This window comes from Micropterus salmoides, unplaced genomic scaffold (assembly GCF_014851395.1).
Source record: "Micropterus salmoides isolate LMB-PRFRI ecotype aquatic unplaced genomic scaffold, ASM1485139v1 Ms_hic_scaffold_15, whole genome shotgun sequence".
NCBI classification, from domain to species: Eukaryota; Metazoa; Chordata; class Actinopteri; order Centrarchiformes; family Centrarchidae; genus Micropterus; species Micropterus salmoides.
This window is the reverse complement of record NW_024040596.1, coordinates 16462848-16474259: the sequence shown is the minus strand read 5'-3', so window position 1 is coordinate 16474259 and position 11412 is coordinate 16462848. Positions and strand designations below refer to the sequence as shown.

The 11412-nt window shown below is 41.9% G+C and overlaps 1 protein-coding gene across 2 annotated transcripts; it reads left to right on the top strand.

The window, feature by feature from the left end:
- The first annotated feature begins 48 nt into the window (after positions 1-48).
- Positions 49-11270, top strand: fancb (FA complementation group B). Of its 2 annotated transcripts, none has more exons than XM_038720633.1 (8): positions 49-1038; positions 1131-1286; positions 1385-1471; positions 6023-6151; positions 6973-7145; positions 7967-8388; positions 8468-8708; positions 9789-11270. In XM_038720633.1, exons 1-8 carry the CDS (start codon positions 130-132, stop codon positions 10207-10209), a joined length of 2538 nt encoding a protein of 845 aa, XP_038576561.1. In that variant the 5' UTR covers positions 49-129; the 3' UTR covers positions 10210-11270. The 2 variants fall into 2 exon arrangements, with proteins under 2 accessions (XP_038576561.1, XP_038576560.1); XM_038720632.1 differs by having other exon boundaries at positions 9786-11270.
- Positions 11271-11412: the final 142 nt, after the last annotated feature.

Sequence of the window (11412 nt, the reverse complement as noted above, 5' to 3'; positions counted from 1 at the left end):
TAGTCGTCCATTTGTACACCTCGGTGACACTTCTGTCATGAGAGTGACAGGCTCCACTTTAGAGATAACGTTAACTCAAGCTGTCAAAAAGGAGGGATCGAACCTTATAGCAACGTGAAGCTGCTCATAATGGAGAGATATCGAAGCCTGCATCGCCTTTCCCTTTGTGGAAAGATAATCTTATTTAACTGTAAACGAGCTACAGCCACAAATGACAGCGAACGAAGTGAGTTAATATTCTGCAGCCTTTCATTTGAACGGAAAGACAACGCGTTCCTGATCGCAGCTGAGGGAGCGGCTGTCATCAGCAGGAAAAGATCAGCGCATCGTGTGGAGATTGTGACATGTAAATGTGCCATACATGTTCAGAAGAGAGTCGCCACACCATGTGTTTTAGTGACAAAGAAGAGCGAGAAAGGAGGGAGCTTCCAGTATACTCTTCTCACACTGAGCAGTTCAAACCGACTGGAGCCCTGCATGGAGTTTAAACTCCCTTATGAAATGAGGGAGAATGTATCTATCCTCCGGGGCCCCACGGTGTTGTGGAGCCATGCTGGTAATGTCTTCTATACATCTCTGCAGGCAGGAGAGGTGAGACAGGTACCCATTCCGTTGTCCCACATTGTTGTTGGAGAACTCCCCCTCCACAAAGAACAAATATTTGTTCTTGGACTGCAAAACGTTTCAGAGCAGTCCTTGAATAACCAGTCCACAAGCAAAGCCCTTGGCTATTTTGTTGACAATGGACACGTGTTTGATGGCACTATAATTTTGCCTCATCCCTACATTTGCATCACAAGGTGCGTTTTTGTGCTGTCAGCTGAAAAAGTGGATGGTGGGCTGAAATCTGCTGTAGTTGCAGCAACTTTTAATCAGCAACTTGTTTACTTTGAGAATGGCATTGTGAAAGACACATGTCAGCTCCCCTTTGGACAGACTGAAAATATTCAGCTTGTCAACACCGGAAGAAATGGCTGCCTGTTCGTCATATCCTTTCACCAGGAGCATGTGTGTGCTGTATGGAAGGAAACATTTCAAGTATGCAAAAATGGGGTTTCATTTTCTGTAGCTAGACTTTCATTCAGTTTACAAGATTTCAGAAGCCTACTTTGTTAAACTCTCTTTTCCAGATAGCGTCTCACTGGTCAGGTGTCAGCTCTGTCCACGTGGATGACTTTGTGGGATGTGGAACAGACCAAATGCTGTTGTGTTTTAAGGATCAAGGCGTAACACGACACTCATTGGACAAATTCCTCATCACTGACCTCTGTGGCATTTCATATTCTGTAAGGCATCATTTTCCCTCACATGAGCTATGCTACTTCACAGTTACAATACTTTGTGACAGAGGACAGAGTGACTAATAGATAATACATTTTTTTAGAGTTGCCAGGACAATATTGCACCAGAGACATCTCTTCTACCAGAGAACTATCTCCTCACTCTTCAAGCTTTAGAGTCCAGACTACAGGTGAGCATATATAAACTGTATTTTATCTGCCTTAATGCTGGAGGGCTGGGCAATAATATAATCTTATTGTCTGTCTGTTGTTTGCAACATCAATTTGACTATTTTATGTATGTACACTGAAAAAAATTATAAACGCAACACTTTTGTTTTTGCTGGCCACTAAGTAGCTCCGTTGGAGCAGTTGGGGTTATGGGCCTTGCTCAAGTGCACCTCAGTGGTGGTAAATTAGGGAGGGCAAGCACTGCTTGGTTTACTTTCCACACCCAGATTTATCCTGCCGGTCCAGGGATTTAACCGGCGACCCGGTCACAAGCTCGCTTCTCCAACCTTTGGGCCACCACTGCCCAAACTTAAAGATCTAAGACTTTCTGTATGTACACAAAATGCCTATTTCTCTCAAATATTGTTCAAATCTGTCAAAATCTGTGTTAGTGAGCACTTCTCCTTTGCCAAGATAATCTATCCACCTCACAGGTGTGGCATATCAAGATGCTGATCAGACAGCATGGGTATTGCACAGGTGTGCCTTAGGCTGGCCACAATAAAAGGCCACTCGAAAATGTGCAGTTTCACTGTGTTGGGGGGGGGGGTCCGGAAACCAGTCAGTCTCTGATGTGACCACCATTTGCCTCACTCAATGCAACACATCTTCTTTGCATAGAGTTGATCAGATTGTTGATTTTGGCCTGTGGAATGTTCCTGTGGTCCGCTCCTCTTCAATGGCTGTGCGATGTTGCAGTCAGGTCTAGACCCCGATGAGGACGACAAGCATGCAGATGAGCTTCCTGGAGACAGTTCCTGACAGTTTGTGCAGAAATTCTTTGGTTATGCAAACTGATTGTTGCAGCAGCTGTCTGAGTGGTTGGTCTCAGATGATCTTGGAGATGAAGGTCCTGGGCTGGTGTGGTTACAAGTGGTCTGCGGTTGTGAGGCCGGTTGGATGTTCTGCCAAATTCTCTGAAACACCTTTGGAGACAGCTTATGGTAGAGAAATGAATATTCACTTCACGGCCAACAGCTTTGCTGGACGTTCCTGCAGTCAGCATGCCAATTGCACGCTCCCTCAAAACTTGTGACATCTGTGGCATTGTGCTGTGTGATGGAACTGCACATTTTTGAGTGGTCTTTTATTCAATTCAATTTTATTTATATAGCGCCAAATCACAACAACAGTTATCTCACAGCGCTTTTCATAATTCCATAAAAGAGGGAAGGAGAGAGAGGGGAGGGAGGCAGCCTGCATAATATACACACAGCGGTACAGACAGTAAAGGTGATGTTATAGATATAAAATGGTATAGATATTTATAATGTGTTAATGATAATAATCGTAATGTTAATGATTATAATAACAATAGGACTAGTAACAATAGTTGTTGTAGCAGAGGGTGTCGAGCAGGAACACAGGGGCAGCAGGCGACCCGCAGCCACAGATCCAGACTCCACAGCTCCAGAGCCAGAAACACCTGCAGGAAGTGATAGGAGAGAGCAGAGGGACGAGAAAGCACAAGACTACCGGAAAGGGGAGAAGTTGTGTTAGTAACATGCAATAATGGGATGAGGTTGCATACAGAGGGAGAGGAAGTAGAGGAGAGAGGAGCTCAGTGTATCATAGGAAATCCCCTGGCAGTCTAGGCCTATAGCAGCTGCACTAAGGGATGTTTCAGGACTCACCTGAGCCAGTCCTAACTATAAGCTTTATCAAAGAGGAAAGTCTTAAGCCTACTCTTAAATATGGAAATGGTGTCTGCCTCCTGAACCCAAACTGGAACCTGGTTCCACAGGAGAGGAGCTTGATAGCTGAACGCTCTGGCTCCTAGTCTACTTTTGGAGACTCTAGGAACCACAAGTAACCCTGCATTCTGGGAGCGCAGTTCTCTGGTGGGGTTGTAAGGTACTATGAGCTCTTTAAGATAAGATGGTGCCTGACCATTAAGAGCTTTGTAGGTAAGAAGAATGATTTTAAATTCTATTCTGGATGGTGAAAAAAGGTGGTCCTTGAAATTTGCTTAATGTGAGACTTAAACAACATGTCCTGATCAAAGATCCTCACAGTGGTGCTGGAGGCCAGGGCGATGCCATCAAGGGAAACTATATCTTTAGATAATGTGTCACGGAGGTGCCTAGGCCCCAGAACAATAACTTCAGTTTTATCTGAGTTTAACATTAGAAAATTACAGGTCATCCAGGTTTTAACATCCTGAAGGCACATTTGAAGTTTAGCTAACTGATGAGTTTCATCTGGCTTGATCGATAGATATAACTGAGTATCATCTGCATAACAATGAAAGTTTATGGAATATTTCCTGATAATATTGCCTAAGGGAAGCATATATAAAGTGAAGAGGATTGGTCCGAGGACAGATCCTTGAGGAACTCCATGACTAACTTTGGCATGCATGGAGGACTCATCTTTAACATGTACAAACTGAAATCGATCTGATAAATAGGACTTAAACCAGCTTAGAGCGGTTCCTTTAATGCCAATGAAATGTTCCAGTCTCTGCAATAGGATCTGATGGTCAATGGTATCAAATGCAGCACTAAGATCTAATAAAACCATTACAGAGATTATTATTATTTAATATTATTATTATTACAAAGTCCTTTGTCTGATGCAATAAGGAGGTCATTAGTAATTTTCACCAGTGCTGTCTCTGTGCTATGATGAACTCTAAATCCTGACTGAAAATCCTCAAACTATTGCTCTGTAGAAAGTCACACAGCTGTTTAGCAACTGCTTTCTCCAGAACCTTAGAGAGAAATGGAAGGTTAGATATAGGTCTATAGTTGGCTAAAACATCCGGATCAAGTTTGGGCTTTTTCAGAAGAGGTTTAATTACAGCTACTTTAAAGTACTGTGGTACATAGCCTGTTGTTAGAGATAGATTGATCATATCTAGTATAGAAGTGCTGACTAAGGGTAAAACTTCTTTAAGCAGCCTAGTCAGGATGGGGTCTAAGAGGCAGGTTGATGGTTTAGATGAAGAAATTTTTGAAGTTAGTTGGTAAAGATTGAGGGAAGCAAAGCAGTCTAAAGATATGTCTGGTTTTACTGGTTTCTAAGATTCCTGAGTTTAGAGATAAGTCGGTGCCAGTTGAGGGTAGGTCTTGGTGAATTTTGTTTCTAATAGTTAGAATTTTATCATTAAAGAACCTCATGAAATTGTAACTACTGAGAGCTATGGGAATACTTGGCTCAATAGAGCTGTGACTCTGTCAGCCTGGCTACAGTGCTGAAAAGAAACCTGGGGTTGTTCCTATTTTCCTCTATTAATGACGAGTAGTACGCTGGTCTGGCATTACGGAGGACCTTCCTATAAGTTTTAAGACTAACTTGCCAAATTAAATGAAAATTTTCCAGTTTGGTGGAACGCCAATTCCTCTCAAGTTTCCGTGATATTTGCTTTAATTTGCGAGTTTCAGTATTATACCATGGAGCTAACCATCTTTGTTTTATTATTTTCTTTTTTAGAGGGACAACAGAGTCGAGTGTCATTCGCAGCGAGCCTGCAGCACTATCAACAAGATGATCGATTTGGGAGGGACTGAAATTAGCATAGGAGTCCTCTGTTACTTTGTGACTTGATAATGAATTTAGAGCTGATGGAATCACATCCTTAAATTTAGCTACAGCACTATCAGACAGACGTCTTGTATAGACATTTTTGCCCAATGGCGTGTAGTTCAGCAATACAAACTCAAAAGTTATCAAACAGTGGTCAGATAAAGAGGGATTCTGTGGGAACACTATTAAATGTTCAATTTCAATACTGTATACCAAAACAAGGTAGAGGGTGTGGTTAAAACAGTGAGTCGGTTCATGAACACTCTGAGAGAAGCCGATGGAATCTAACAGAGAGATAAACGCAGTACTGAAGCTGTCATTCTCAACGTCCACATGAATATTAAAATCCCCTACAATAATAACTTTGTCCGTTTTAAGGACTACAGTTAACAAAAACTCTGCAAATTCAGATAAGAATTCAGAGTACGGACCAGGTGCTCGGTACACTATAACAAAAAGAATTGGTTGCAGTGATTTCCAACTTGGGTGTGAAAGACTAAGAACAAGGCTTTCAAATGAGTTATAATTTAGTTTAGGTTTAGAGCTGATTAGTAGGCTAGAGTCGAAGATAGCTGCAACTCCACCTCCTCGGCCTGTGCCTCGAGGAATTTGTGAGTATTAGTATGACTGGCCAGCGTAAGGCACACCTGTGCAGTACCCATGCTGTTTGATCAGCATCTTGATATGCCACACCTGTGAGGTGGATGGATTATCTCGGCAAAGGAGAAGTGCTCACTAACACAGATTTTGACAGATTTGTGAACAATATTTGAGAGAAATAGGCCTTTTGTACATAGAGAAAGTCTTAGATCCTTGAGTTCAGCTCATAATGAATGGGGGCAAAAACAAAAGTGTTGTGTTTATAATTTTGTTCAGTGTATTTGTATTAATACTGGGATGACTATTTGATTTCATCCATATTCACCAGCAATAATAATCTGCATACTCAATGACCTGTCAATCAAATATGATCTGTCTTTTAGAGTGGATTGACCGTGCTGCAGGAGCTTCAAAGAGAAGTGAGAGTGAAGGAAAGAGTCCTACAGCAGTCGGTCCAAGCCCTCACTGATGTGGTCTCTGAAAGAGAACCTATTTTCACACAGCCTGAGCAGGTACTGTTCATCTAAGAAAATATTTAATATATTCAATCTGTTGCAGTATTAAGCAAAGTTTTCAGAGGGCTGGATGATATTAGTAATGGTTATTTAACCAGCAACTCTTTCAACCCGATCACAACAAAAATGAATAGACATTGTGCCTTTGCTATTGAGCTGGGACAGGACATCAGGACATCTTACCACATGTTGATGACAACAACATTGTCAATGTAACATTAGCTTTTGTAATGTTCAGGAGCATTTACATTTTCATAATGAAAGTCTGTAACACAGATATGCATTTAAGTTATATTTAAAACTTTAAAAAATATATAGTCCATTAACATCTTTAATGGACTATAAAAATATTAAACTTTTTTTTGTCTCCATAAAACACCAGGCTATTATTGCTAGTCCTGCCCTCCTCCCCCTCAGTTGGTTAAATTTTGCTCCAGCACTTGTCAGTCATGTTGATAAGTTGTCATGTTTAAAATGGCAACTCTCATGAGACTGAGGCTGAGGCAGTCGGAGTTTTTAATGCTGCCACTGGCACTGAGGAGGACCAAAAGATCTAATGCGGGCAATGGAAACACATGCCTTACCGATACACCCATAGTGAATGGGGTATATGGCTCAAAGCTAGCTTTTTTTGAAAAGCAAATAACTATACTACATTCTGAAAGAACCACCACAACACTGTTTGTTTTAAATGGCATTTAAGAAATCTGCTACCTGTGTGCCTAATGGGCTTTTGTTCAAATTGAAATGTCTGATAAACTGCTATTGCTGTCACACACTTGTCATTGCTGATTATAGTCTTTGCACTTTCTGTCCAGGAAGGCCTTATTGCTCTGTGGGATTGTGATGATGAATCAAAGGATGAGGCCTTGGATGACAAGACACAAGACATGCCAGCAGTGTCTTCAAAACCTCAAGTTGACAAACTATGGCATCGCATCGCTGGGGACCGAATGGTTGTGGGAGTGATACTAACTACTGACAGCCCTGTGTAAAAATAATTTTTAATTGCATATATTTTTCTTTGTGTGGACTGAGGCATCAGATATATGACCCATTGAACATGACATTATCTAAATACGTAGTAGTGATTTTTCTAAAATGCTCATCCACTTGCTAACTCGTCAAGCATAATGAGTTCATCTGGTTGAGAGGACTCGTGTGTGTATGGTAAGGATACAGGCCATATTAATGTGGCACTCCATGTTTTAGTCAAGTGAGTGTCTTTTACTTTACTCTTTAGTCAAGTCAAAACTTTAGTCAAGTGAACTACTGTCTAGCTGTCAGACCATATCATGGCTGCCTGATTAGATTTGTCCGAAGTAAAATGTTATGGTGACATGTGTTGAGGTGGTCAGATCATGTTGAGTAAATTACATCTGTGAGGTAAAATATATTTTTTGCATGATTAGATCAATGAGTCTTAGAGAACTATAACACCGAATATCTGTAAGCAAAGCGCACTAAGTACAGCTTTTGCCTCTCTAATTGCCCCCACCTTTATAGGCAGATGCAGGTTGGCTAGGTGGTCACCATGGCAACAGTCTCTAAGCTCCTTCTGTGGGAACAAGAAGCTATCAAATTCTTTCATCCACCTGTTCATGTTTTTTATTTGAGAACATGTGGAGGAAAACTACTTCTGGCATGATTGCCTCAAGAGCCCAGATATTGTTGTTGTGATTGGTGCACTTGTACAGCTGATGTAATATCACCACCTGGAGATATCGGTGTTAATCAGTTCACAATCTCCAGTCTGATTACCTACTGTCCGTGTGATATCTGATTGTTAGTGATGTGTTATTTTTGTTCCAGACCAGTGGCCAGTGTGAGCTTATCCATTCTGACAGAGACGGGCCAGAGCTCAATGCCTGCAGTCATCCAGACCCAGAGCCAAGTGTGCTGGCTCCCAGCGCCCTGCTCCTCATCATCATCATCCTCCTCCTCTGCCTCCTTGTTCCCAGAGCCCGCAGCCAAAAGAAGCAAGCCGCACAGTGCCAGCAGACCCAATGATCTCAACACACGCAGACTGGCTGTGACTGCTGTGACCAGGCTGACACCTCTGTTGAACTCTGGCTGTGTCAAGTGCCGTGTCATGCTCCATTACGTCCATAGACGAGATGCTTTTTCCGTCGTGAGCAACCCAACACCGGTTGTCCTGCATTGTGGTCAAGTTACTTTAGACATCCGTACTGATTTCCAAACCCAACTGTTGAAAAACCCCAAACTCAAAACAGGTAAAATCACAAATTCTTGAAGGCTTGATTTTAATATTGGTCACATGGATGTTCGTGATTGTCTTCTTTTTGTGCCCAGATGAGGTTAAAGAAGATTTGCTTAGTCTGATGGCAGTGCTGGAACGTTGGGTCTTCTACATAGACTCTCCTGATCACAGCTTGGGTGATGTAGATGGCTGGATTCAGAAAAGAGTGGGTTGTAAGAGGATAGAAGTAAGCCCTCAGTATCTACTGTTAAATTCTTCCGGACCATCTGCTCTCATGCTGCTGCATTGGCATCAGATAACCCCTTTCCAGGGGGAACTGTCTGTCCACTCCAGGTAAACCACTTTTATTTACAGATACCAGTAAGATGGCTGTATTACTGACCTCAGAGCTATAGTTTTTGATGGTTTGGATAGTATTGAGTTTAGCCCATAATCATATTAGTGGGTCTTTATAAAAGGATGCATTTTTATGTGTAAGTTAAAGATGCTTTTTAAAAGAAATGATTGTGTGTTGTGTTACTTACCAAAAACACATTGTGTTTCCTTGAGGTCTAACAAAGATACTGAATCTATTACCTTCCTTATGAAACATTTGCAAGGCGGATTTTTGGAATATTTTGACACCTGCATTGTTTACTACCAGTCTTTTTCTTCCCTGCCTTTGCCAGTTGCTTTGATGCAGTTGTTGGTGCCTTACAGCCACTAGTAGATCAGTGGAATTGTTTACCATTGGCAGGAGTGTGTATAGCGTTACCCACTTGCATTTGCGCATGTATTTGCCTGTGTATGTGTGTCTTTGTATGCATGCATAAGAACAAACAAACGGCAGAAAATTGCTCTGTAGCGCTACTGGAGGTCCAGAACTACAAAGATTACCTTTTTAGTAAGTTCTAAGTTGACCTTCATATTCTATTGTCTGAACACCATTTCCATATTTTCAAACTTCCTTTTGGTTTTCATAATTTCAATTTTTTGTGCTACTAATTTGATAGTCATGTAAAGTCAGAAAAACAGTAGTAATATAAATTCTTTCTATTAATTTGCAAGTTAAGGTATTACTGCTCTGTGTATTAGTTCAAACACTACTACAAGGGACTCTCTTGAATTATTCAATTTAGTTTGAAAGAACTAAGGAAGGTAGTTCCACAAGTAGATGTGGGCACTGCTCAATTTATATTTATGCATTCAAAGTTGACTAGGATGCATGTCCGTGTGAGATTCCCCTGAATATCAAAGTGATTACGATTCTCTGTCAAGCAGAGCACTCCTGCAAATAAAGTCAGATTGGATGTTAAGCAGCTGACAAATGACAGAAATGATAAAAAAGACCTCAAGAAACATTAACAACCATATTATCATTTATTGAAACATATATTATATGATGCAAACTGTGGTACTGTTGTTCCTTAGCAGCCAGTTACAGATGCTGCAGTTCCTGGACTCTCTCTTGGCTTACCTCCCTGTGTCCTGCTCCATCCAGCCTGTCAGAAGTACAAGAGGACAGGGTGCAGCTCAAACATTTTCTTTGGCACTGGAGAAAGAGGTGGTGTCACTCAGAGAGTGTGCGTCATTGCTACTTTGTGAAGAAGAGGAAGAGGGGAAGAAGAAGAAGAGCCTCGAACACGAGGACAGCCCTGAACCAGTTTCTGTGAAGGGTCTCCAGAGGTGCAGAGAGGTGTGGCAGCGGGACATGGAGAGGAGTAGGATGAGGTTGAGCCCCCTGGTGGATGTGGGGAAGTATCGTAGGCTAACCCAAAGCATGTCCAAAGTCCAGCTCGATGGGGATCTGGCAGCTCTCTTAAACACTCTTTGCTCGGCTAATACGCTGCCGTGAAAACCCCATTGATAAATCTTTGTTTCCTGGACAAACGGTTAGTATTAGTGGGGGGGGGGGGGGTATAATGTGAAGTGTTCATCATGTATATTCTGCACACTTCACTTTTACTGAGAGCAACCCTCGCTGCTGGCTTGGTTATGTCTGTGCTGAACCGTGTGTGTCTGCTCTCTCAGACAGCCTCTTGGCATTTGCATCTATATAGTGTCTGCTGCTGTGTAGAGCCTCAGCTTATTTCCATTGGATCACCTCCTCGGTTTCACTGCCTTAATCTCATACTGATGTGATACTGCTCCCTGCTCAGTTCATTCTTCTGTTCATGTCCCTTTAGACCCTCTGTTCAAAAACCCTCTGTAATGTCTGTTGCTGCCGTGTGCTGTTCACTAGGCGGCAGACCGCTTTCATTCTGGAGCAAGAAACTGTTTGTGTTATGAATAAAGACAACATAAGATGGTAGAGCGAGGACTTCTACATCTGCTCAGTGGCCGGAGTTGACTGAAAGCTTTTAGTGGTACTTTCCCCTCATGGTTCAGTTATTTCCCTGTGAAACGATGTAAATAAAAAGTCCTTGGATGCTGTTTTCTCCTGTGATGCTGCACAGGCTGTCAACACTGTTAGTTAAAATGCCATTCGTCCAAGTAAACATCAAACCCTACTTAAAAGGGCAGCGGCTTTGCTGGATACATAAGGTCTGTGGCAGCTTGACCAGTAGTGTGTGCTGAAATGGTTGGTGAGGGGGGTTTGTTCTTTGTGTTTTTTCTTTGTCCCAGTGTGGGCTGTAAAACGAGGATGTGCATTTCTTTTTTGTTGCGGGAGCTATTCCACCTGTTTGTAGTACTCAGCCTGAGGAGCAAGAAACTCCCCCTCTTTTACACCTTTAATGTCTCTGCTTCATTGCAAGTAACCGCTTTCACTGGACTCACTGCCACAGGACTCCTCTGTTTCCTGTTTTTCATGAGTGATTCGTAACATGTAACATTATGATGGCAATGCAGCTGTGGATAAAAGAAATGTACAGAAGTAAAAATGTTAGAATTGAAATAAAGCCCACGTCTGAGGTAGCGCTTGCTGTTATATTCACACAACTCAGCATCAGCCACCATGCAAGTTGATAACACACGTCAACACTTTTTTTTGCTCCTTTAATCCCTCACAAACCGAAAACAGGCAAACTACCCCCACCATTTATTTATTTATTTATTT